General features: G+C 54.9%; 8 protein-coding genes across 8 annotated transcripts; 3 read left to right on the top strand and 5 right to left on the bottom strand.

Annotated features, from left to right (window-relative positions):
• The first annotated feature begins 388 nt into the window (after nt 1-388).
• CC84DRAFT_1168846 (uncharacterized protein) lies at nt 389-2,778 on the top strand. The gene has a single exon (XM_018179499.1). It carries the CDS (start codon nt 637-639, stop codon nt 2,365-2,367), a length of 1,731 nt encoding a protein of 576 aa, XP_018030300.1. The 5' UTR covers nt 389-636; the 3' UTR covers nt 2,368-2,778.
• Nucleotides 2,423-2,853, bottom strand: CC84DRAFT_350036 (uncharacterized protein). The gene has a single exon (XM_018185869.1). The coding sequence runs from the start codon at nt 2,695-2,697 to the stop codon at nt 2,479-2,481; it is 219 nt and encodes a 72-aa protein (XP_018030299.1). The 5' UTR covers nt 2,698-2,853; the 3' UTR covers nt 2,423-2,478.
• A 390-nt stretch (nt 2,854-3,243) lies between these two features.
• Nucleotides 3,244-4,117, top strand: CC84DRAFT_1180774 (uncharacterized protein; the record flags this gene model as incomplete). Its single annotated transcript, XM_018180507.1, has 2 exons — nt 3,244-3,400; nt 3,519-4,117. 2 exons carry the CDS (start codon nt 3,244-3,246, stop codon nt 4,115-4,117), a joined length of 756 nt encoding a protein of 251 aa, XP_018030298.1.
• Nucleotides 4,118-4,397: 280 nt separating this feature from the next.
• CC84DRAFT_1180773 (uncharacterized protein) lies at nt 4,398-5,327 on the bottom strand (the record flags this gene model as incomplete). Its single annotated transcript, XM_018180506.1, has 4 exons — nt 4,398-4,497; nt 4,638-4,853; nt 5,001-5,098; nt 5,268-5,327. The coding sequence occupies 4 exons, from the start codon at nt 5,325-5,327 to the stop codon at nt 4,398-4,400; spliced, it is 474 nt and encodes a 157-aa protein (XP_018030297.1).
• Nucleotides 5,328-9,336: 4,009 nt separating this feature from the next.
• CC84DRAFT_1168843 (uncharacterized protein) lies at nt 9,337-11,416 on the bottom strand. The gene is made up of 4 exons (XM_018179498.1): nt 10,751-11,416; nt 10,581-10,700; nt 10,381-10,494; nt 9,337-10,302 (listed from the first exon to the last, which is right to left on the bottom strand). The coding sequence occupies exons 1-4, from the start codon at nt 11,304-11,306 to the stop codon at nt 9,653-9,655; spliced, it is 1,440 nt and encodes a 479-aa protein (XP_018030296.1). The 5' UTR covers nt 11,307-11,416; the 3' UTR covers nt 9,337-9,652.
• Nucleotides 11,417-12,400: 984 nt separating this feature from the next.
• On the bottom strand, nt 12,401-14,600 carry CC84DRAFT_1199566 (uncharacterized protein). The gene is made up of 2 exons (XM_018181627.1): nt 14,261-14,600; nt 12,401-14,207 (listed from the first exon to the last, which is right to left on the bottom strand). The coding sequence occupies exons 1-2, from the start codon at nt 14,285-14,287 to the stop codon at nt 12,600-12,602; spliced, it is 1,635 nt and encodes a 544-aa protein (XP_018030295.1). The 5' UTR covers nt 14,288-14,600; the 3' UTR covers nt 12,401-12,599.
• Nucleotides 14,601-15,064: 464 nt separating this feature from the next.
• CC84DRAFT_1222269 (uncharacterized protein) lies at nt 15,065-20,739 on the bottom strand (the record flags this gene model as incomplete). The annotated part of the gene is made up of 4 exons (XM_018183348.1): nt 15,065-15,261; nt 15,310-15,459; nt 15,516-20,395; nt 20,453-20,739. The coding sequence occupies 4 exons, from the start codon at nt 20,737-20,739 to the stop codon at nt 15,065-15,067; spliced, it is 5,514 nt and encodes a 1,837-aa protein (XP_018030294.1).
• Nucleotides 20,740-22,557: 1,818 nt separating this feature from the next.
• Nucleotides 22,558-23,883, top strand: CC84DRAFT_349957 (nicotinamide mononucleotide adenylyltransferase 1). Its single transcript, XM_018185868.1, has 3 exons — nt 22,558-22,617; nt 22,713-23,437; nt 23,484-23,883. Exons 2-3 carry the CDS (start codon nt 22,801-22,803, stop codon nt 23,744-23,746), a joined length of 900 nt encoding a protein of 299 aa, XP_018030293.1. The 5' UTR covers nt 22,558-22,617; nt 22,713-22,800; the 3' UTR covers nt 23,747-23,883.
• Nucleotides 23,884-24,858: the final 975 nt, after the last annotated feature.

Below are 24,858 nucleotides of genomic sequence, written 5' to 3'. Positions count from 1 at the left end.
GTCGTACGAAGGACCGTGAGCGGACAAGGACGCTAGGTGGAGTATGAAGTAGTTGGCTCATCGTACTGGACGACTCTGTAGTAGAAATTATATTGAGAGCGAAGCATGCTCTACGGAGAGGAACGTTGAAGCGGGCTTGGCGGAGACGCAAACATTCCACAAAACGAGTGGAGGCTGCCGCATTCCTGGGCGGAGAGCCATTGTCAGACGACACCGAGAGCACTCTTCACGGTATGCAGAAATATGATCAGCGACAAGCGATGTGTTCGTGTTCCTCGATGCGGTGATGGTGATGCAGTGACGTTGACTTCCCGCGAGCCGTGCTGAGCCGACTGCCCGAAACGGCTCACCGCCTGCGCTTTGTGATTTGATCGTTGCGACTGCATCACTACCGATAACCATTGGGTCCGACGTGGCATATGGTCGCACCCCTCCGCGCAGCCCGCATCGTCGCAATTGAAGCCCATGGCCCCAAACCATGCGCGCACTTCACTAGACGTTCTACATCCGCACGCCGGGCCCCAGCGCAAGCTTTAGTGATCCGCGCGCCGCTCGCTCGCTCTCACTGGCAAGACAGCCCCATCTGCACCTCGACCCCCTCGACCTGCCGGACGCAGCCACGCTGCAAAAGTAAGCATGGCTTCGTCGTCGGTCGACGCTCATTCGCAGCCGCGACGGCCGCCTCCAATGGCCCGCCAGTCGTCCACGTCGTCGCAGCGCTCGCACTCACCCTCGGAATCCACCCAGCACAAAGCAAAGGGCCCGCGCCAGCACGTCGTCGGCGGCAGCAGTCGCGTGCAGCGCAATCACTCGGTCGGCAAAAACCTCAACAAGCTCAGTAAGCAGGTCCAGGCGCCTGGCAACGACGGAAACGCCGTGAAGCACCACCGTCGCGTGCACTCTGGCAACTCGACCTCCGCGCCCAGCAGCCCGCGCCCCGGGATCAAGCGCAATGCGTCCGCCGGCGCAGTGCTGAGAGTCGGCAAGCACGGCCACACGGTCAGCGGCATCCGCAAGAACCACTCCAGCGGCCACCTACCGCGGGAGTCCGGCTCGCGACCGGCCCTCAAGGCCTCAAAGAGCGAGATAGCACCGCCGAAGCGTTCCCTGATCAATCCGGGCAAGGCCCGAGAGCCCTCGTCGGACGACGAGCATCCGACTGTGCATTTCGACGTAGCAGACGAGGAGGAGGGACAAGACGACGGCTGGACCGAGGAGAGCGCGTCCCAATCACCCACCACCACAAGGTCCAACACCCGCTCCAACTCTGTAGTGCTGGATCCGCATAGGCCGACTGAAGACAGGCCAGCCGATAAAATGGGAGGCATATCACGGGCAGAGGCAAGTAGCCAGCAGGCCTCGGTTGCATCCAGCATGTCTACTCGGGCTCTACCAGACCGAACGCAGCAACAACCACGCTCGGCGAACGGCAGCAGCTCTCACCATCATTCACACTCCCGGCCGGCCGATGCAGACATGATTACCTCGCGGTTACTGCAACGAAGTTCTCACCACAACCCTGCACCGCAAATGTCCGCCATTGCTGCGACTGTGGTATCGAACCACCACGAGCCGCGCGAGTTGAGTCAGAGCGCAGGCTCGACGTTGGTGGACACCCCAGGGAGGGAGCTCGTTTCGCGTTTCATTGATGGTGATGGGTCGGCCGGCACGCCAAACAGCAGCTTTTTGCCGTCGCGAAACACCCCACAAACATCGGGTTCAGGCAACGGGAACCTCAAGAGAAACAGGTCCATGCCTGATGTTGCAGATGAAGAGACACCAACGCGAACCCCACGCAGATCCGGCACTAGCACACCCACAGACCTGCCGCCGTCACGAACACAGCAGAAGCTAATGCTCCAGCGTGCATCCTCGGCCATTGAGCCGCAAAAGCTGATACCTTCAATCTTACCGAGGACGGGTGGACCCACACCTCTCTACACGGGGATGACTTACACTACCAACGGCGAAGGTCGTTTAGATCCTCGTCTGCAACAGCAGTTTAACCACGTTTCCGTGGAATACAACGTGGTGCGAAGGTACCGCAATCCGCTTGTTGAAGCCATTGTCCGGATTGAACAGATGCCCGGGACACCACGCAAGTCTCGCGTGCCGAAGTCGGCCAGCACAAATGGGTTCTCGAGTGTGCACGGCAGTAGCAGCCTGAGCACGAGTCACAACGATGAAGTAGACGACTTAGGCAGCCGGAGGTCGCGAGTCAGCTTTGAAAACGGCCGCAACAGTCGTGAGGAAGGCGATGTCGAAGGCAGGCAAAGCTTCGAGAGTGACAACGGCAGGATCCGTAACGAAGTAGAAGAACTGTGTCGACGGCTGTGGGAAAGCAGCGAGGCTGCAGAGCACGACTGAGCGGCACACACGTGGCGAGGTACGACGGTCACCGACAAAGTGAGTTGTCTTTCGCATCACCTAATGGATTGCCCTTTTCGTATTCTTGCGTGCGCCTATTGTCGGCGTTCCTCAGGCGCATGGTATGGCATATTGTGGATCATGAGTTGGGCAGCAGGATGGAGGCTGTGGATACTGGATTGCCACGGCGCATTCCAGGCCAGCTCGGCACACAACATTCTGGACGCATTGTATCATATTCGCTACAACGGCCAACCACTCTAAAGGGCCTAGCATAGAAACAGCGCGCGCGTGCAGTGCTCTCCTCGAGCGGCGCTCATGTCGGCGCATTCACTGGTACGGGTTGAGGCCGCAATTAAGGGCCGGGGATTGGGGTATAGCCAATGAAATGAAGAACAAGGCCGGTTCAACAGTAATTTCTTCCTCCTGTTCTGCGTGCCTGGGAGCCTGCCTGTTTCTGTCCGCCATTTGTCGCATCTTCATATACGAAATATTGAGCGTGAGGGCGACGGGCGAGGGCAGGCGTGGTCCATGAATAGACGCGGGCAGTGTGTGGGTGGCTGAGGCATCCATCGTCTGACAGCCAAGGTGCTGCGACACTTCACAGACACGCCTCGCGAGAATTTGCGCGCAGACACGCTGTCACGGCTCGACTGCGGCGCTCAGCTTAGATTGGCTAGAAGCAGTCTGCCGTGTGGCCACGACAAAGAGCGGTTTCGATGTGCCACGCCTGAGGCAGGTGTCCCGTGCCACTGCTGGAGGTACCACGGCACGGGAGTTTGTTTCAGTGACCGTGAGCGATGGTTTGAACAGAAAAGTGGACTGCGGGGGAAACATCGGGCGGCGGGAGGCAAAAACATCGGGGCCATCGTCACGATGGCAACGGATGGTGTTGAGCCATGGTTGAGACCCTGCGGCTGTCACGACGGAGATTTCAGCACCGTCAGCACGCCGCTCATCTGCGATTCTGCGCCGGCAAGCTGCAGGCTCCCCGACGGCGCCTTGCTGGGTGGTGCAGCGGACCGGGGGTGTTGTTAGCGCCTGGCCAGGTTCTTGGACGCGAAATGAGTAGGGGAGATTGCGCCTCATTAAAGCTGGCTTCCCCCGGCGCCGCTGTTTAGCCCTCAAACGCTCCAGCTTCCAACCCACAGTCTTTACAAACACCTGCAACCCCCGCTCCGGCAGCCTTGCCAGCACGCTCCTTGCACCCTTCACTCACTCTTTGCTTCCAGCACATCCGTCGCGCAAGCACACCACACTTCGACAGTCGTTCCTGCCTCGTCGCCAGACCAAAACAACAAGTCTCAGCCCGTCGCAAGCCTCGCGCACCACTCTCTTCAAATCCAAAAACACCACAACCGCAGTCACCGACACAATGCGCTCCTTCCAGCAAGTCGTTCTCTTCCTCTTCGCGCTTGTCGCGTTCGTCGCCGCCCAGGACACCCAGTCCTACGACGCGACCGTCTATGTCACCTCCACCATCTACAAGGTCAACACCGTCACCATGTCGAGCAGCCCGGCGTACGAGGTCCACAACTCGACCTCCACCATCTCCGCCCCCGCTGTGTCCACCTCTGCCTACGCTGTCCCTGCCAACAGCACCGCGCCCTACCCCACTGGCACTGGAGCCTCATCCGGCGCCCCCGCTGCGCCTTCTACCACTGAGTTCCCCGGCGCTGCCTCTGGCCTCTCCGTCAACGGCGCGCTCATCGCCATGTTCGCCGCTGGCCTCGGATTCCTCGCTCTATGACCGCTCAGCGCGCAATAAGTCCTCTTTGCGACTACCTTCCGCTTCTCGCATCATCGACTGGTGCCTGTCCATGATACCCCTACCCACACTCTTTGGAAGCGCCGGGCCCGCATCGAGCGCGCTCGCTTGTTCGGTTCATTACGTGTCATGAGGAATCTTCTTCGCTCGCTTCTTCGGAAGCGCCTTTATTCCTTCCCTTATCAACCTACCCTTCGACTCTATACATTCGAACTTAGCAACTCCGGATACCTTCTTTGTAATTCATTCGCCTTTACGATACTCAATGAACGACGCCGGATTTTCTATACCCACCCTCTTTTTCTTGAGTCCAAAATATCACCCTTTTTGAGATCACTTTCTGGCACACGCCAAAGTAATTTCTAGTCACTCATTCATACAATTGTACCTTACTGTTGGACTGAAAAAAACATCATACTGGTCGCGGGACGCATGACAAGCGCAACCCTGTGTTGCTGCTCCATATGCCGAGCTTAGGCAACCTCTTCTTCTGACTACCTACTTCTCTGGTGGAGCTGGAGTTTGGAGATACCCCCTTTTTTGTTGATTGCGTTTATTGAGCTTCGTATCCATGTGGAGGACGTTGGATTGACCTTGGGTGGATTTTTGCGTTGTGATAGGGGGGCATGGGGGGATGAGCAGCTGGGCGGTGCGATCCTTCATCGGGCGCTGGGATGATGGGGGCGAAGTGCACGCTGGCAAGATTACTGCTTTCAGCCTACTCGTAGCAGAAATGAATAGTTGAAGATGCTATACCTGACTTGCGTGGATTGTACTATGTGATGCCTTGATTTGCGCGCTGCTCAAGCGGCCGTGCCTCGGTTCACGCAATCACACACTCAATTCACCCATCACGCCCACAGACCACCGCTCATTTGCACTCCAGCCTTGCCCTCTCTCTTCGCCCATGCGATCCTTCTCCAATTGGCCCATCCATCTTAAGATTGCGATCGGCACGCAAACCTGGGGATTGGTCGCAGCGCCTTAGCAGCAAGCGCCGGCCCGCCTTGACGTGAGCCCACTCAAAGAGCCGCTCCACACCAAGCAGCACCGTCTTACGAAAATTTAAAATCGCGCGCAGAACTGGAAAACAAAAAAGATTGGGGGGCTAGAAGCTGGGTGCATGGCCAACAAAGCGCATTGTGGGTCCGGGACAAGGGACAAAGACCGCAGGGCTTTGTTGGATGCGCATGTCGGCAGAACAAGCTGGGTCGGCTTTGTTGCCGTGCGCGTTGCTGCGGCGTGAAAATGCTTGCTTCTACCCAACAACAACGCACACCGCTCGGCAGTTCTTTTTCCTGCAGAGATTTCCAGCCTTTGTCCGCCCTTGTGCAGAGTTTGCGCTTGACCGTTGCGCAAGTCGTATTCTGCGTGGTAGTCGACCAACGAGGAAGAGTAGCGCGCGGACTGCGACCGACTCAGGATCCTCACGTGCCTGGAACCAACGCCGACAAGCGAAATTACCTCTCTTCACGCGCTGGGCGGTTGCCTAGGGGAGGTCTGGAATGTCACTTTTATTCGTAGCGTTGCGCGATTGCGCGCCGTACGGCGTGCCTCTACAGTAAGATCTAAAGCTGGGCAAGGCGGTACGGCGCGTGTGCTCAAGTGCTTACTCTGCTACGGGTACCTGTTGGATTGGGGCCGTTGGGCTGTCAGCCTCGATGCGCGCGAGAGCGTCGGGATTCGTTTTACTTTTCCCAAGAAAACTCTTCGTGCCCGAGATCCTGGTCAGAAGGGATGCGGGTAAGGTTGTCGGTTAAGGTTGGTCAGAGTGTGCTTGCTGACTGTTGAGCTGCGGTTGAGTGGATGCGCTGGGCCTCGGGAACGAGTCGGGATGCGAAGGCAGAGTCGCCCAGAACTACGAAGTACAGCAATGGTACCTTGGTACTCATTCTGTCCAGATGCAGACGCATGAGTATATGCGACAAGCCAGATTCACACCGAAGTTCAGACCTCTGGGTCTGCTCCCACTTCACAATAAGCTTATCCTTATCGAACGCTCTGTGTCAGATCGAGAGTTCGGTTCCGCTCACACGTGTGCGGACCGCCACGTTGGCGCAAACATGGTTCTCAGACCCGTCGGCTGTCCTTCAGCCACGAGTTTCTCCCTCGCACCGCTCCAGCGGAGTGCGCTCCGGACTTCGTCACCTGAAGCACGCGCAGCGCGTACCTGCATCCTCTTCCCACCCTGCCATCGTGAATAATCTTTAAGAATGTCCGCAGCCCGCAGAAATGGAGATTCTGCGTTTGAGCCTGCCGTGCAGGACCTGCTGCGGCTGCAGGCGACGGTCGGACACGGCACTGGTGGTACAGCAGTATTGGTACTCGTACTAGCTGAGTGTGATGCGAGCGTGGATGTAACGTGCTGCTAATCAAGCGAGGCGCCTGGGACACGGTGTGATCAATTGTGCAAGGAGAATTGTTCGAAGGCTGAGACTTTCCATGCGCGCTGGCGGCGTGCTGTGGAGCGGCGATTGTGTGCTGAGCTTACTCAGAGCATGGAGAAATCACAGCCTCCCACACAGTGACTTCCGACGGCGTATGCTAGTCATTTACAGCGGGTTTATCGTGTAAGCTGCCTCTGCGATCGTCTTGCTTGTGAACACCTGCTCCCTGTGGCGTTCTGTACTGGATCTAATGGTGGGTCACGTGGCACGAGATCGCCTCTGTTCTGTAGCGAGCTCGGCTTCTGGTACATGTGGTTTTCGTTGTCAAGCAAGGAATGGAAGGTAGCAATGGCACGGACACAGGACACTTGTAAATGCTGTCGTGCGTCGAAATAGAGTTGCAGCTGCGATTGACCGTTCAGGGTGGTTCCTTCCACAGTCTCCACTTTTTGTTCAGGGGTAAGTGCAGCTCCCCGCGGTAACACGCGTCACTCTGCGTCGACCACCAACACGCGGGGGAAAACAGCGGGTACTTGACGCTGTTATATCGACGCATGGACTCCTCTTGAATCTGGAGTTTCCCGCTGTTTGCGACGATGATAACGGCTACCGCAGGGTGCATGTACCTGACGCAAGTTGTCAAGGGTGAAGCCAAACCCATTCTCGGTAGACAGGCTCAATCAGCAAAACTTCGCATGTATCTAAGCTATTCTAATAGTTGCGTACGGCCAACTACAAGGTTGCACCATGTTAGAGGTTGACCACTACAAGACCATTCAAGTTTTAGGTACGGTGGGATCTCTCCGCCAGACCTTCTATCTCGGCGATATACTTCCGCAGGAATATCCATCAGATCCAGGCTCCTCTGGTCAGGTTCGAAACTCTAGAACCTTACGCCAAAGTCGAATGCGAACCCAAATTCCCTGATATATCACATCCGGTCTCTTGCCGCACCTTCGCATCAGAAGGTCTGTACGATGCAGCGCCATGGGAACGCTTCAGAGTCATGTATTTTAATACCGTCACATTAGCTTTTAACTCAGCAGTGGCCCGATAGCTTGGCTTACCGTGGTATACCTGTAGGCTTGGACGCATGAGCTGGTATGTTGAGGACTCTTACACTAGACACGTAAGCCCGACAGTAATCTCTCTACTACTCCAGTACTGAAATCGATTCATCATTCTCGGGAGGGCAGGTCATGGGAATATAGAATGATAGTGCAGGCCATCACAGGCCAACGGAGAAGCAGAAGACGCAAGTGTACATATGTATCAATGAGCTTGTGAGCTCAATTGACTGTGAACTTGTAGCCTTACGATCCGTCCTTCACGGCTGCTTCCTGGTCCTGTTGCGGCTGCCTGGCAATTACGGTCCTGCTACGATCCCTACAGCAGCAACACCATATGCAGCCGCAGGAGATGAGGAAAACAATACATAGGCCTATAGCAAGCCCAACAGCAAGGGCACAGCTCATGTCGCAGCCTCGGGTCTTTGCTTTCATAGCTCCCGCACTGGCGCCGGGTCGAGCGCCGCCGCCTGTTGCAACACGCGCGAGAAGTCGGCTCATCCTGATGATGAGGCTGGTTTGTTACCTATTAAGCGCAAAAGATAGGGATGTTGACTAGCGGGTGATTTAGCTACCCGTCGTACCTGAGTAACTCCAATGTAGTGAGTAAGCTTGATTTCAATGGTGGGCAGAGGAAATATCTGAGTTTGGGTTTGAGAACGCAGGAAATTTTTCAGTCAAGTGAGTGTCGACATATCGCACCTGAATTTCTTCAGGGAACAGGTACATACATTATATACCATCTCTCTACAAGTCGCTCGCAGATCCACGTAGTTTCGAGCAGGTAATGATAGTCTTCAGAATATGCTGTTTGCTACGCTCCCTATTGAATGGACGTGCAAAATCAGCACATGCCCGACCAAATCTCATTCACACACCGTGAAAATCTTGGCCAATACATCGAGGCATCAGAAATATCTGAGTGGGGCCTATACGATTGCTTCGTCAGCCAATGTAACCCCTCACTCCAATCGCTAGGTGCCCGGTCACGTTGTCTCCTTCTATCTCTGCATTTGATCGCACCTTCTAGAGAGTCGTTGATTCCATCGTCTCCTGCAACCCCGCATATCTTCCAGACCAAACGGTGGTCGTGGGTGAGTGCGTTATTGGTTCATTCCATACATCGTCTTCACTTCCCGTCCGTGTTAGCTCTGGTGGCTCCGGTCGTGACGGGATTGGTCGAGGCCCGGGTCACGGAGGTGGTTTCGCAGCTCAAACTGCAGCTTCTGTCGCGACTTGGTACTCGAAGACACCTTGTATGTCTGAGAGCGACTGATACCTCCAGCGTTTGAAGAGCATCCCACATTCCTGTACTTTGTATACTTGACGTAGATGGAGCGTATCGCAGGGAGCGAATGGCCAGAGGCTGGTGATGCGAGACTTAGGAACGTCACCGAACGGCAAGGCATTCGCTGAGGTGGCTCGGCCCAAAAGCAATCTGGAGATCTGAGCAACAAAGCTCGCCGACCATCATCAATCCAATCAATCCGGACTTTTCAAATCACCCGAGGGTGATACAGTCTTGGTCCCCAAGAACTTTGAATGCAGCCCACACACTTGGCTTTGAGTCCGCTTTCGCAATCCATACCGATGTAGGCGAATACCGCTCTGTATTACTAAGAGAAGACTTAAATTGAACTGGAATGGAGCATGAACTGTGCTATCTTCCAGGAGATTTGAGTAGAATATTGCTAATGGCTGGGTGATCCCATATATCTGTACATTTGAGATGATGCCATAGTGCCGTGTGACAATGTATAGATGCTAATGTCTCTTATTTGCCCAATCGTTCTCACTGCTGTTCTTCGCACGCTGAGACGAAGTCCTCACGCATTTCACCCTATCAATTTTCCGCCTTGGACAGGGTGCGAAACTCGGATCTGACAATACATTGCATTAAGACCAACCTAACACAACAAACCCTGTTCCGATCATCAAATTCATTTCATTATCTATACATCCCATACCAAGATCCAACCTCCTTTGTATGAATTTGTAGATACACCTCCACAAGAAGAGTGCTGCGCATCTCAACCAGGGCCCACGAGCGAGTCATAGAGACCCTAAGCGTCTCCATTGTCTCCAGCGTCGTCAGCTGCGCCTTGGGAGGTAATGGCGGATGAGCCTGCTCCAGCACCCGCAGCGGAGCCCCCGCTGACACTCGATCCACTGTTAGCGGCAGTCGAACCAGTGCTTGTCTGACCATTGGTCAATCCAGCGCCCTGCTGTCCGACTTGGCCAGCTTGAGTAGATCCACCTTTGGCAGCGGTTGATCCACCTTGAGTGCCCTGGAGACCAGATTGGCCGGCTTGGGTTGATCCACCGTTCGCAGCAGTGGAGCCGGTGTTGGTCTGACCGGTGGTAGAGCCAGTGCCCTGCTGCCCAGCCTGAACAGATCCGCCGTTTCCAGTAGTCGAGCCAGTGCCAGTCTGGCCTGTGGCAGAACCAGCACCTTGAATTCCAGCTTGACCAGTCTGTGTAGATCCGCTGTTGGCAGCATTCGACCCGCCTTGAGTGCCTTGAGTGCCTTGAGTGCCCTGAGTTCCCTGAGTGCCCTGAGTTCCCTGAGTTCCCTGAGTGCCAGTCTGCCCGTTGCCGAGTTGTGCGGCAGTGCCTGTACCAGCAGTTCCGGTCGTCGATCCAGTACCAGTCTGCGCACCAGTTCCTTGGGTGCCTTTAGTACCCGCTCCAGCAGTTCCTGCGCCGGCAGTGCCTTTTATAAATGTCAGCCCAATGACCCATGTCCATCTCGACAATTCGATGACGAATGAACAGATCCAGGAAAACTTACCAGCTGCACCGTTGCCTTTACCCTTGCCCTTTCCCTTTCCTGCAGCAGTACCAGTCGCTGCGGCGGTTCCATTTTTTGCTGCTCCGACCCCAGCTGCGCCTGCAGTGCCGGCTCCTAGATCACGAAATCAGTGCCGGCCATGAATGGAGCATTGCACGCTAGGCGAGGATGAAGTCGTCCTCACTGAGGGTCAGACATACCATTTCCAGCAGTAGCTCCTGCCGCGCCTGCCTTACCCTTCTTTCCTTTGCCTTTTGCAGCACCAACAGCTGATGCGGTACCGTTGGTCGCTGCTGCTCCTGCTGCGGGAGTAGCAGCGCCTATCTTTCGTCAACATTGGAGGTTTGAGCAGTTTGAAATCCCATCGTACCTGCTTTGCCCTTACCCGCTTTTCCCTTACCAGCTGCTCCGGTCGTGGCTGCACCAGCCGCACCCGCAGATCCAGTCGCCGCATTACCTCCCGCCGCGCCGCCAGTCAAGCCACCGAGGAGTGCGTCAAGACCACCAGCACCGCCAGCTGCTCCGCCAGCGGCATTACCTCCTGCCGCGCCTCCCGTCAAACCGCCCAGAAGCCCCCCCAAGCCGCCAGCGCCAGCTGCTCCGCCCGCAGCATTGCCGCCGGCAGCGCCTCCAGTCAGGCCACCGAGAAGCCCCTCAAGACCACCAGCGCCACCCGCAGCGTTACCTCCCGCGCCGCCAGCTCCGCCCGTCAACTGGCCCAGAAGCTGATCGAGCTGACGCTTGCCCATGGCCTTCTCGCGAGCAATCTTGCGGAATGAGGATACGAAGTGGGCGGGAATCTTGGTCCCTGTGAAGCCGCTGTTTGTGTCAACCCATTTCTTTTCGGTCTTGGGGAATGGCGCTGGGGCCGCAGCAACGAGAGGGGTGGCCGCGAGGGCAGCAACGACGGAAGCGGAGAACTTCATGGTTGCAAATCTGATAATAGGGATAGACTAAAAACGCACTGATCTACAGTGGCGAGTTGGAAGAAGGGAATGGAAAGCCGACTAGCAGCAATAGCACACTTGAAAAGATATTATAGATGTGGAGTGAGGAAAGAAAGATGCTCATCCGATTACCCGTGAGTCTTATAGCTGCTCTTGTTGACGACCTAGGACAGAGCAGCTCACTGCCCATGGGGCGCGCTCGATCCGGTCTCAGCGTGCCGCCTCGCTTCTTCAGAAAAGTGTACCCATCCGTCGATCGTCTGAACGGTGTCTGCGGCGATCCCAAAAGCATCTGTGTGAACAGTGGGGCAGGGTAGGAGGGCGTTCATTCTTGGGAACCAATCAAGAAGGGTCTGAGACATGACTATGGTGCTTATTGGGCCGCGCCATGTCTAGTCTGTTACTGAGAGTGTCCAAGATGTCAAACAGTATAGCGGACAGGCCGCGTATATTGGGTGCTTGAAATTGCCTTGATGGGATGCAGGTAGCGTTAGGCCAAAATAGCGTTTCTGGATGAGCTGGGAAGGTGCTTGTGAGACTGGATTATTGTAGTGAGGCTATTGTAGCCCAACGTTTTCTCGGTAACCATGTAGCGTCGGCTTACTGTAGCGTCGGCTTACTGTAGCGAAAGCGCATGAATGCGCGACTGGGAACATCCTCTGGTATTTTTGCACCCTTCCACACTTCTCTTGCTCAAGGTGGTCTGCTTATGGGAAAAATTGTTGAATGCCTCCTTCACGTCATCGCGAGGTTCCCAGCAAGACGCTGCTGAAACACGCACCACTCGGCCTCTCAAACATCGTTTCAAAACCCCATAATTCCCGTAACATGGTAAGTCTGACAAACCAAGGAAGGCCTCAACGCCGAGCTGTCTTTGTTTCAAACTTGGATTGACATACTCTCGACCTGGGCCTGTGGGTTCAGATGGGGCGCAGGAAGGATAGAGGCTGGGGTTGGGGTGAAATGGGGGACGTTGCTAAAATTAGTGTAATCTAATGTCGCGCTAGGCCGGAAAAAACGCAGAGGTAGGATAGGAAAGCACCGTCAGCTTGATGCGGAAGGCATGGGGGAGAGGACGCGAGATGTGTTGAATTGGGTAATGCATTGCAGCTTGAACGCGCACTCTCAAGGCATTGCGGTGCATGAACAGTACGACCAGGTGGCTGTTGAAAAGCGGCTCTGCACATTCCCGAGATCTTCTCCCAACACATGCCACTCTCCATGTATATCGGAATATGGACAGCTCGCACAAATTGCCCACATCTCTCATTCTTAGTGAGGAGCTTGGGTGCGCTTCGCCTTCCCCGTAACAATCACCTCTCCGCTTCCCACCTCGACTCTCCACCCCTCCTGAACCAACGCCCTTACAACAGCGGGTCCAATCTTTCCTCTACCACCCTCACTGTGTCTCCCCAGGCCCGTGACGATCCTGAATCCATCCCTAGCACCACCTCTGCCCTGCCCATAGCCGGGGATTCTCGCCTCACCTAAACCGTCCCACCATGCCTTGGTCCTCCGCTTGGCAATCCTGGTTGCGCTGTCCACTGTAACACCATGGAGGTCCAGCACAGTAGAAGTCGACTGCTGCGAGACGAATACGTCAGCATCGGCCTCTGACTGCGCTCGGAGGTGGGCATTGGCGTCGCGTCCAACTTGAGCGTAATAGCCTGCTGCAGCTTTGTAAAGCGGGTTTGAGCGACCTTTGCGGAAAGAAGCCGAGGCATTATTGAAGGCTGAGCTGCGGACTGCGGCGAGGGAAGCGGCTGTATGTGGGGTGGCAGAGGGCGCAAGGTCGGGCAATTTCGTGCTCTCCGGTGTTGGCTCTGACAGACTGACGGGAGCGTATTGGGGTATGACTTGTATGCTACCTTTAGTGACATAGGATGCGCTCGGACAACCGGTGATTTTCTTTGCGAGTTCGTGTGCATATGATGTTGAGGGTGCCGTTAGCCTGATCAAAGCGATGGCGTAATCTAATTCGATGTTTGGAAATTCTTCGTTGAGGTCCAACGCGGGCTGAATGATACGTGCTTCAGGCTCTTTCTTCCCGTGGTCAGCAATAGATGTCTTCATCATCGCAACAATGGTGCCCGCTAGTGAGAGGCCATTCGCGTGGTACAAGGATGCAATGGTCTTTGCAGAGACCTTCGTTCGCGATGACAAGAACTCGATATCTCGCCCGCTGTCTTTCCACCTGTTTGCGATTGGCGCGGTGGGACTGAGCTCTGATTCTGAGTTAGACGCTGATGCCACATTGTGATAGTCCACATGAATTTGCCTCTTCTTCGTCTTTCCCTTCTTACCCCGTTGTGGCAGATGGTGTTCCTCCGAAAATGCGTCGATGCCTTTCACAACGGGCACTTCATCTCCAGGGCTTCCGCTTACATCGTGGAAGTACACGTGGTTCAGCAGCTCATCCGTCGCCTTCTCAAAGTCGTCTCCGCACTTCTTCAACGTGTACGTGACAAATTCGAGCCGCAAGGTGGGGAACGTCTCGGCGAGCAGCGCTTCCTTGGTTGGTGTGTCGTAGCCCTCCGTTTCTCGGAAATACCCTCCAAAAGCCAGATGGTCTGAGTCTACACCCAATTCCAATGTCGCCAAGCCGTTCGAAAGGCTTGTGGAGTCAGTCCCGTTCGTCTGTGACAGCGAGGTCCATGTCTCTGTACTCGACTCCGCATCGTCGAACTGTTTGCTCGGACTGGTTCGCACCGCGCCGCCACTGCTGCCCGACGGATCGAACTCGGTAAGCTGTTCGGCTGCAGCAGTCTGTTTGAGGTCTTCCAAAAGACCTCTCAGCACCTGCGTGCCACCCGATTGTCCAGCATAGTCTGGGTACAGCGCGTGAATAAGAGCGGGGTCTAACGGTGGGCAATATTCTTGCTACGCGGATCTTAGCATTCGGAATCGGTCGTGCAACACGGTCGCGTGCGTACCTCGAGGTCGTGGAGCTCTTCATCCATCTTTGGTCTTGGAATGTTTGCGCAGTCTGGTGTGGCGGGGTACGCGTTGCATACTCAGCACTAGAAGTACTCTAGTCGGAAGAATTTCGAGACGATGAGAGACTCTAGGATGCGCGTGAAACAGGAAGTTCGTGGCTACGCGACCGAGATACGTTGTGCGATTGAGGCACAGTGGGATAAGAAGTTAAGTGCGCCCGTGTTGTGTTGTGTTGTGTGTGTTCATTTCGAGCGGTTTCGTATCAGCTCGGTGCCGAACGGGCCGACACTTGGCATTCACGCAGTATAGGCATCGTTTCCATCGGTGGTGCAGCAGAGGAACATGCACTTATGCTTTCTTGGTCTCATATCTAAAACTCAATTACGCGCCGAGTCATGTGCGTCATTCGTCTGTCCGGGCACCTGGGCGGATCCACATCGCGCAACCGCGCTAAGCTATGACTCGGAACCAAGACACTGTAATCATTTGGCTTGAGTGTGATGAGTGTCTTAAAGCATGTGAATTCTGATTCCCATCCGCCCATCCAAAATTTGTAAGATACGCTATGTGAGAGTACAAGCATTAACGCCATGGACCTATTGTCCTCATGCTTATTGTCCGTTGTCGGCGTCAGTCGTTAACAAATACCAAGCCCAGCACCAGTGCCCTTTCCTCCTACGGGAATGCATCCTGAAGAGTATATAACGCCTAACTCATGTGAAACCCCAAAGCATACCACAGGGTCCCTTTGGTGAAATGTGCGCCAAACCCCGACAGTTGTAATGGTCCAGCCTGCGTGCTTAGGAAAGATGGAAGGCGCCCTGGCCCTCCTGAATTGCAACACGGAGCTTCTCACGGAGAATCTGCATACTGCTGTAATCGGGCATCTTGAGGTAGTTGACGCATGTCATGACACTCGGAAGATAGTCGTCTGACGTATAAGGCGGCTCGCTCGGCTTGCAAACCACGGTGAACATCGGCGTGAGGCTCTTGAAACCTGGGAAATGGTGAGAAGAGGATCGAGCGCAGGGAGATAACAACTAACCTCCGATAGGAAGCTTCGGACTACCAGTGATGAACTGGAGGAAGTCGCGGCGCTCAGTGGCCGAGAACTCGCTCATTGTCTGTAAAAGATTACGAACGCTCTTACTGTCGAGGTTGTATCCGTGGTCTGCCTTGATTGAATCCATCAAAGCTGTTTTTATTATTAGCATCGTAGGTACCGGCGAATTCTATGAGAAGCAAACTCACTTTCGAGAGACCAGTCCTCATCCACACGTCCAAAGAGCATGACGAGCTCGTCCGGGGTGAAAGCCCGCAAAGCGGAGTATGGGAAGACTTCGGAGAAGCCTGCCCTAAAGGCTTCTACCTGACGCTGAACTCCAGATCCTAGCGTCAGATCAAGAACTTTCTCGACATACATTTCCACATTTTCGATCGTGACTTGCTTGTCCGCACCGTCCTCGACAAGCTCAATGGGATACCCGGGAAGCGTGAAATCCAAGCCAAGATCTTCCACGTGGCAGTCTTGGAAGACGACATCCTTGAGAGCGGAAGCTTTCTCGGCGGCCGTCAAGCTGTCGTCTCCCTCAATCTGCTTCTTTGCATCAGCAAACTGCTTCAGCAGCTTGAGCGATTTGGCCAGATCGTAGTCGACAGATTTGATAACCCCTAGAGAAGGCGCAACAGCAACGGTGCCATCGCCGACGCGGAAGAATGTTGGGTTGAAGGACACATCGATAATCCGCGAGTCCAGCATTGAGCGTGCAACAAACTTGCCCAATGTCTTGAAGAGCTCCAAGATCTTCGTGCCATTTTCAGTGCCAGCTTGAGCCGTGCTCATCGGCGCAGGGAAGAGACCGCGCTTTCCAAAAGCATACTCATCGTCCCCACTGGACTCGTTCTCCCGCCACAGCTTCAGCTTCTTTTTCGAAAATTCTTTTGACACTGAAGAATAGAATTCCAGGGTAGGTCCGAGCCCTGTACCGACTTCTTCAAAGTACTCTACCTCCAATACACTGGGAGATGATCCGTAGAGATGCATCACTTTCATGGCTGACTCGAGGATCCGGGCACGCGAGATACGGACCTTTTGTCGCTGTAGGCGTCCAAGGAAAGGCCGCTCATCACGATGGCGGTCGTGCCTACTGTCGGTTGCCGGTTGGGCGTTCTGCCAGCGCGTCATAGATCGCGAATACCCAAACGAGGTTGATTGAACGAACAGGTGCCGGGTCTCGAAGGGGAATAGGAAGGGATAGAGGCGTGCCAAATCCTCGCTCCAGCTCGGAAGACAGTTGCTTGCCACGATCAAAGGTTCCTCCAGCTGACGATTCAGCTTCGCAGTCAGCTTCGTATTGACAAACTGCGATAACGGTTCTGCATTGGCCTTGAGCTGGACTCGGTTGTCCGAGATCAAGTCATCCATGTTCGCGTTGAGGTTATGCAGAATGCTAAGCAAACGCAAGATGCCAGTAGTGATGGGATGATCGCTCAACGACTGCGGAATCCCTGCAGTACCGCTCTTCGACTCCAAAGGTGGTGTAATCGAACTGGACTCTGTTGGGGGCGGGCCAGACACGCGTTTGAACTTGATGGTGTGGATTGCATTCCACACGGTACGATGTGGTGCATCTCCCGGCTGACCTTGGCTAAAGTGCACAGCACGATAAATGGTCGTATCATTCGAGAGTGGTTGGTCGTTAACACTGAACTCGATATGCCAATCTTGCGGAGTGGACTGCATGGCGGCTGCATACGATAGGGCACCGGCGAGGCCTTGGTGCGCAGCAGCACCACGGAGGAGCGAAGAAAGTCGGGAGGGGGTGGACATTCGCTCTTGCGCAGGCGGTCTGCTTGGAGTCTGACTTTGCACAGGTGTAGCCACTCGGGTGCCGTCCTCTTTGCGGGCAGTCACCTTGCCTGTAGGCGCAACCTCGACGCTGACCGCCGACGGATCCGGCTGGTCTTCATCCATGTCATCGTCGAGACCATCCATAATAGCATTCAAGGCGCTACTTTCGTCCATGGAATCAGGATCAGACAGGCGCTCCTCATCCGCGCATTCCACGGGATCGTGATCAGAATTCAATTGTGGGGGGGGCGGCGGCGGCGGCGGCGGTTGTGCTTGCTGTCGCCTACTAGATCGACGCGGTTTCTCTTGAGAAGCTGAACTCGGGCCAGCTTGTACAGATGGGGTGGATGCAGACGTTTTCGCTTTCGACTTTCGCGCTGAGGAACGGTTCGTCGACTCAGAAGGAGTATGCGGGGGGGGCGGGACGGGCAGACGTCCTTCAGCGAGCGCTTGTGCATAGGCGGCAGCGTCACGAGCCCGCGGCGGACGTGGTCGTTCGGCGATGGCAATGCGAGGGCGTAGATAGTCGTCCAGGGCTTTGAACGTTGCAATAGCATGAATTGACACCATCATGTTGCGGTACGTCTTCGGGATGCCAGATTCGTCATCGGCCATGAGCTTCAAACGTAGTTGTTTGGCCAGCATGGAAGTCGCGCTGCCACGGCTATCATATGAATGCTGATGGACAGTAATGACCTCAAAGTGCTCAGCCCTACTCAGCAAGTCTTGGAGTTTGCTAACCAGCACGCTGAAAGGGGTGGCAGGCGAGGCGCTGCTAGCAGTTTTGATCTTATTCTTACTGCTGGTGCCCATGAATGCTTCGAGGAACAAAGCGTGTGGCTCCACACCTTTGGCAGGTTCGGTAGTGAACACGTCCAATAACACATCTACTATGTTGGACGACATAAGCTCGTAGCTGGTGATGCTCTCGAGTGCGTCGCCCTCAAAGTATGCGGCCAAGCGCGTGAACAGCTCGATGCAATTTCCCGAACCACCTTGAAGAACGCATTGACGAATCTCCGTGGCAAGAGACTTTAGGGTCTCCAGTATGTCAGTAGCCTTGTCCCTAATGGCTTTGGCATCATCGTTCTCGTGAACTTCAATGAACTTCTTGGCCCGTAGCGTAATGATGTCTTCGGCATTAGGCATCGGAGGTGGGTGGTAATGTTCTGAGGAGGAGGATGAATCTGAGTCGTCATCATCCTCTCGATTGTCGCTGTGGTCGTGCGGCTCATCATCGTCGTTTCCATGATCGTCCTCCTCGTCCTCTGAATGTACCTCCACATCAATCTCTTCTTCAATGTCTTGATCCATGTCTACTTCGCCAGTGGAGCTAGAACTGGCATTAGAGTCGGCCGCCGCTTCAACTTCAATCGTAGTTCGCGACCCCTTTGGTCGCAGCTCCAGAGTCTTGCACGGACGGCTGGCCAGTTTTGCGATCTCAGATATAACACCTTCGCGATAGAACTGGTACCGGTATATTGGTTCGAGACGCTTCAATAGGAGCTCAGCCGCCTGGAGTGCATACGTAACCAGGGTCGCATGATCTTGTTGTGAGAATATGGACGCAAGATACGATGCATATGGGACAGCGCGTAGAGACTCTTCAAGGATATCAGTGTCCAGGTTGGAGAGCATCTTCAACTGTGCTGTCAAGACCTTTTGTCGGACGTTCAGATTGACCGTACTTGAATACACATCCGTCAAAGTGGGAAGTAAGATGACGGCAAAACGCTTGACTTGCTCTTTACAATCTTCAAGCAGCTCCAGGCGGTTATCACCTGCTGCGTTGGACGTTCGGGAAGCGGAGAGTGGGGGTGCATTCTCACCAGGATAGCCAGCGTCAACGAGATCGTCCAGATAAGTCAGGTCTTCCCTTGTCACAGCTGGCAAAAGCTCGCAGACAACATTCAGCGTCTCGAAAACTTGGTCCTTGGGCCGGTGAATGAGCGCTTGCATGATAACGACAGTATCAATCTTGGTGGCGATATCTTCGGTCCCGGCGGGCGGAGATACACCGGTCAATATTTGGTAAAGTGTATCCACCACGTTCAATTTGAAAAGCTCGGCTGAAAGGCGCGGGCTCGCTTTTGCTGTGTATGCGAGAACCTGAAGGAACATAGTATGAATGTTCGGGCCGATGAGATTGGTTGTACCAGGCAGAAGAAGCCCGAGGATCGCTCGCAGCAGCTCAGGGCTGACGAGCTCCTCGAGCTTGCTGTCTTGTTGCTTGAAGCTCTGTACGATTCGAGAGACACAAATGCAACCTTGCTCTACAACTTTCTGGTCGTTGTTTTTCAAGATATTTCCGAGGATGGGCATGACGTCGCGAATGGTAGCAAACGAATCTTCGGGTATGTTACGACAGCAGTTTGCGGCTGTCGTGACCGCTGTTCGCTGAGTGCCTGTAGCAAAGAAGTCGAGGTATGTCAAGCATGCAGTAAGGCCACCCTCGCGAACGATGGACGCTGGGAACTCGACAGAAATCTTCTCCAGTGTGCTTAAACACTGCTCCGCGAGGTCGATATATTGGATCTCGAGTAGCTTCGAACATAGTATTGGTACAGCGCCGCCGTAAACGACGTTAGCGGTGGCTTGAGGGAGGGCTTCCATCAAGTTCGCCAGACACCGACAAGCAAGGAGCATTATGTCCGGGTTTTCTTCACCCGTGAACTCGTTGGGTTGCAGCAATTTGACAAGCTCTTTCACATACGCATCTGGCGAGAAGTGCCCGGCCAGGTTGTCCTCTGTAGAAATCAATAAAACCTCGGAAAGATCTTGGAGCGCTATCATCTGGATCGTTGGGTCTTGTGACTGCAGCTGCTCCAGTATGCCTCGTAGCCGATTGTTCGTGTTGCTCATCAGCTGTGCCATGCCAGTAAGGTGCCGCAAGGCAGAAAGACCTCCCGGATGACGCCCTAGGAAGCCACTGCCGAAGGGGTCGTCGTCATCGTCGTCCTCATCCTCATCGTAATGTATATCCTGACCATCGACGTTGCTGCCATCGCTTGTGTCAGGCCGGCCAGGGCCGGAACCTCCTTGTGGTGTCTCGTTCATACCAGGTGCGTCCTCCATAGCTACATCATCGTCGTTCTTAGCGTTCGATTTGCGGGAGCCTCGTCGGGACGAGGAAGAGGGCGCACTGTCTGTACCGGGTTTAGCTGTGGGGAGTTTCGGAGGTCGCTGGGGTTCGTCACCTTGACCTCCGCTCCTACGATTACTCTTGCCGCGTTTTGACGATGACGGTTGCGCCTTCTCCTCTGGGCTGTCGGTTGGCTGTCTGTGACATTGGATCAGCATGGCATCCGCCAGATGGGATATACTTGGATGGTCGTACCCCGGTGTAGACATGGCCGATTTGCCTTTGCCCTTCTTGGAGCGAGCAGCGGAGGGAGCAGGCGGGTCCTGCTGCTCTACTTTTGTGCGCTTAGAACGGCCGGCGCGAGCAGGCGGTTCGGGCTGCGCTGGGGGCTCGTCGGGGCTGGGCTCGCGGGCAGAGGCCTTCCGCTTCCTCGTCGAGCCAGCACGCGCGGGCGGAGGCGGCGGGGCGGGGGGATTGGGCTGGTTGCTGGGCGAGGAGCCTGATGATTGCCTCGCAGACGAGCGAGTCACTCTGGACGACATGAGAAACTGATTGCTAGATGGTCAACTTCGACGGCTCGCGCCAGACTGAGGCCCCGGTGGGTGTCGCAGTAGCTGTGCCGATGAAGCAGGTGTGACGCGGAGGCGAGGTTGATGGGGCAGCGGGCGGCGGTGATGTCGTTTGACGTGCTTGGCTGCCCGTGCGGGCGAGGGTGGGAGATGGTGGGGCGGCGTACCTGGAAGAAGGAGAAGAAGAAGATGGGACCAAGTGTCGGTCTTTTCTTTCCATGAGCAGTCGCTGCTTTACTTGGGCGCCATAGGCCGCTCTAAGCGAATGCGATCAGTCGGGACAGCGCGAACGGGCAGCGACGGCGTGTGGAGGGCAGTGGATTAGAGCTGCACGTGCTGCTGGTGTACTGAGTACGACGCGGGCGGGCAGTTAACGATGGTGTTTGTAGATGTCGTGCTGGATGAAGATGATAAGTGATGTAGCCTTGGCGTGACACTACGGGAGTGGTGGATCGCCTGCAGCAGCCTGACTAGCTCGCGAAACATGGAAGAATCACGAATACGTGTACTGCAAGCCCGGCCTCAGTTGAGGCTGCTCTATTCCGCATCGTGATAGCCGACCAGGTGTTGGTCTCCTCCGAGGGCCGGCTGGTTAGCAGGCGCGCGCTACGCCGATTGTAACTGCAAGCATGCCAATTACTTCTCTCCCAACCGCAGTGATAATCGCTTCAAACGTGACTCCAACTGCCGCAACGACTGAACGGTAACACGCCACATGTCTCATGGCGTCAGAAGAGTCGGTAATGAACAGAGGCGTCAGACAATGAGCTAGCAACCATGCTGTTCCAGCCATGTACATGATCGTGCCTCATTTCTCGCATCCATTTCAAGAGACCAGAAGTTCCAAGTGTCTCTCGGTCATAGCACCTCACTCACGGACAACCTCACTCAGTCGGCGTCCTCTAAAAGGTATCGTCTAGGCATTCCCGTCTTGGTCAGGCTTACCGCGGGCTTCTCGCCGGGCATTCCCGCATATCCGAAGCACAATCCAAGGACGACCAAAAGTACCGTGCGATGGTGGTCATCCTGTGATTGCTCATCAAAGGAACCAGGTATCTCGGATACTCTTGCCACCCCTGCCAGGGTGTGGCAGTAACTGCCCGCTCTAGCCTGGCACCTCTATCCCAACACTGTTCAGGATTAGCCCTCCGCTGCGGTAGTTTGGCCAGAGCTAGCAGCTCGCATGGACGCTGGAGCACACGATCATCAATACTGCGTCGCTTCCCGCTGGTTAGCCAAATGTGTACTGAAGCTCCCACTTCTGCGAAACGCCCCGTGCGCCCGAATGGCACCATGCTGCACCTCCGCTTTCGGCAGGCGGGGCTCTGCGAATTCGCCGGCAGCACTTTCCACATTGACTGCTTCAGATTTGATGGGGACAAGCTCCTCTTCTTGATGGAGACGGGCGAGCGAGATGCTCACAATTAAGCACACCGGAGCAGCTGCGGCGCAGAAATTGTTTCGTGTGGTATGCAGGTGAGGAACACTTGCAGGCTTGGGCGCAGGTTAATCGGCTGTGGGCTCGTCTCGACTACCGGGCCCCGTTGCTTAACCCCGCCCCTTCCAGTTCCAGATGCCGCGTGAAAGGCAAAGCCTACTAGAACCAGCCCTCTACAAATGTCGCCGGCCCGCCCTCCAGCCATTACTCAGTCTTCAGATTCCTCCCACGCTCTCCTCGCTGCAACAAACCCGCCCCACGCGCTGTCACCTTCGCCGCCACAATTTTCACGACATCGGCTTCTCATTGATTTCCGGCCAATCGCTGATCGTTCGCCTCCGACGTCAGACTCAATCAATCACACGCGCCCCATTTGACTCACTGCCTGCCTGGGTCTCAACGGGTTGCCTTTGGTAAGCAGCGTTCACAACTTTCATTTGCGACATACAAATTGACTGTGCCCACCCAGGTCATCCGCCGGCCATCTCCGCTCATACGCGCCTCGTAGAACACGCTTGCGCACCCCACGCCGACCGTGCCCCAGCGATAGGCACCGACTCTCACTTTCGCGCCCACTCCTACGCCCATACTCCACCATGAGCGCCTCTACACACGACGTTTTGTCCAGCGGCGACGACCGACAGCCTACTGTCGACGCCGCTCTCGGCAGTTCAGACCCCATGTCCCTCGACACCTACGTGTTCCCCCAGGAAAGGCTGAAGACGACGCTTTCAGATTCTACGAAGCAGCCGCTCGTTCTTGTGTCGTGCGGTTCTTTCTCACCGCCCACCAACCTTCACCTTCGCATGTTCGAGGAGGCTGCCGACTTTTGCGAGTTCGAAACCAACTACGAAGTTGTCGGTGGTTTCTTCAGTCCTGTCGGCGACGCATACAAGAAAGCCGGACTGGCACCCGCGACCCACCGGATAAACATGACGCGGATAGCTGTCCGTGATAGCTCTAATTGGATCAGTGTCGATCCTTGGGAGCCGCTGCACAAGGAGTATCTCCCCACCGTCAAGGTTCTAGACCACTTCAATCACGAACTGAACGAAGTGCTCGGTGGGATTGAAACGCCGGACGGCGAGAAGAAGTCGATACACGTAGCCCTCTTGGCTGGCGCCGATCTTATTCAGACTATGAGCACACCGGGTCTGTGGGCCGCCGAGGACCTCGAGAGAATACTCGGACACTACGGTGCTTTCATCTTGGAGCGCAGCGGGACAGACATCGGTAAACCAACTCACTGCTATAGCACACTTTCCGCTAACGGTTGTAGATGATGCTCTCCTTACTCTACAACAGTATCGTGAGAAGATTTGGGTCATTCCGCAGCTGATCCAGAATGATGTGTCATCCACTAAGATCCGGTTGTTCCGGAAGAGGGGAAAGAGTATTCGATACTACATTCCGGACAAGGTTGTAGACTACATCTACGAACACAATCTGTATGTGGACGACGACAAAAAGCAAGCGGAGAAGGGCAAGGACAAGATCTCGCCAGATGCCCAGGGGTCTTCGACAGCTGCGACAGCGTCTTAAAGCAGCCGGCCATCACTCGATTCATTTGAAACGATGCCTACCCTGAATTTTCGGAATGCCCAGATTCGTCCGCCCAACGAACACCAATGACATGGCAATCACACGGTTTCCTTATTGTATTTGAACGTGGCTGCATACAGCCAAAATGCCGGGCACAGATTCATGCTCTGTTAGAGCGCTTAGCGAGCCGATGAGGCCTTCGCGGACAGGTGTTCCGCTAGAGGGAAGCGACTGCACATTTTCCTGCGACACGATACCATAGATACCAGATCCAATGAGACCATACCTTGCAGTGCTAGACTCGTGCCAGAGTCGCACGTTTGCATATAAATCCAATTCGCTCACTATGCGCAGCATTCTGCTAGGTACGTTGCCCACGGCAGGATGTCATGGCTCGATTGTCATGACTCGATTCATCACAATCAGATCTGAAGGATTACTTTGGCTGACGCAGGGTCTTGTCGTTTCATGCAAGGGAATCGAACGCCGCCACGTGCGGCATTTATATGCACGGATTCAAATTCGTGCTACATGAGCGCAGTCACCGTGATAAGAACATCTTCACGTATAGGAAGAGGCTGCCTTATCAATTGTCGTCGAGTTCGCCTGAGCGCGCCTCGAAGAGATGCAGCGGTACTCAGGCGATGGATAGACCGTTTAGTTGTAACCTCTTTACGAGTCAAATTCGGCGTTTACGTTATCTTCGCTCGTTTCCTGGAGGTTTTGCATAATACACCAAAGACGATAGCCCACCTCCAGGGTATGTCACGGTATTCCTAGCCATTGATTTTTATCGTCTGCAATGACGCGCACATGCTCAAGCATGTGCCCAACAAAATTGCCCAGAGACCAAGTCTAAAACTACAGACTTGCCAACGTTGCTCAATGACTCTAGCTCTCTTATGGTTGCGACGTTCCCAGTTTTGCATGGCGCGAGCCCTGCTGCCGAGGCGCCACGTCAGGTCAATTGTCAACAGCGCATCACCACAGCAACGGCGCCAGACCCAGCCTCTCCCGCTTCCAACAACACGCTTACGAAATTGTGCATGCAGTGAACCAGACTTGAGAAGCTCGTTCTCCAGCATTGATCTACATATTTACTGAGCGCTGCG

This window comes from Paraphaeosphaeria sporulosa (assembly GCF_001642045.1).
Source record: "Paraphaeosphaeria sporulosa strain AP3s5-JAC2a unplaced genomic scaffold CC84scaffold_13, whole genome shotgun sequence".
NCBI classification, from domain to species: Eukaryota; Fungi; Ascomycota; class Dothideomycetes; order Pleosporales; family Didymosphaeriaceae; genus Paraphaeosphaeria; species Paraphaeosphaeria sporulosa.
The sequence above is the reverse complement of the archived record's forward strand: the minus strand, read 5'-3'. Positions and strand labels throughout refer to the sequence as shown.

What these genes read in the sequence shown, in the direction of transcription:
- CC84DRAFT_1168843 (XM_018179498.1), bottom strand. Translation starts at nt 11,306, where the DNA reads ATGAAGTTCTCCGCTTCCGTCGTTGCTGCCCTCGCGGCCACCCCTCTC. An exon ending in AGCGGGTAAGGGCAAAGCAG is followed by an intron (nt 10,701 to 10,750) that starts GTACGATGGGAT and finishes GACGAAAGATAG; the next exon opens with GCGCTGCTACTCCCGCAGCA. An exon ending in AGGAGCTACTGCTGGAAATG is followed by an intron (nt 10,495 to 10,580) that starts GTATGTCTGACC and finishes TTCGTGATCTAG; the next exon opens with GAGCCGGCACTGCAGGCGCA.
- CC84DRAFT_1168846 (XM_018179499.1), top strand. Translation starts at nt 637, where the DNA reads ATGGCTTCGTCGTCGGTCGACGCTCATTCGCAGCCGCGACGGCCGCCT.
- CC84DRAFT_349957 (XM_018185868.1), top strand. Translation starts at nt 22,801, where the DNA reads ATGAGCGCCTCTACACACGACGTTTTGTCCAGCGGCGACGACCGACAG. An exon ending in GCGCAGCGGGACAGACATCG is followed by an intron (nt 23,438 to 23,483) that starts GTAAACCAACTC and finishes TAACGGTTGTAG; the next exon opens with ATGATGCTCTCCTTACTCTA.
- CC84DRAFT_350036 (XM_018185869.1), bottom strand. Translation starts at nt 2,697, where the DNA reads ATGCGCCGACATGAGCGCCGCTCGAGGAGAGCACTGCACGCGCGCGCT.
- CC84DRAFT_1199566 (XM_018181627.1), bottom strand. Translation starts at nt 14,287, where the DNA reads ATGGATGAAGAGCTCCACGACCTCGAG. An exon ending in AAGAGCTCCACGACCTCGAG is followed by an intron (nt 14,208 to 14,260) that starts GTACGCACGCGA and finishes AGATCCGCGTAG; the next exon opens with CAAGAATATTGCCCACCGTT.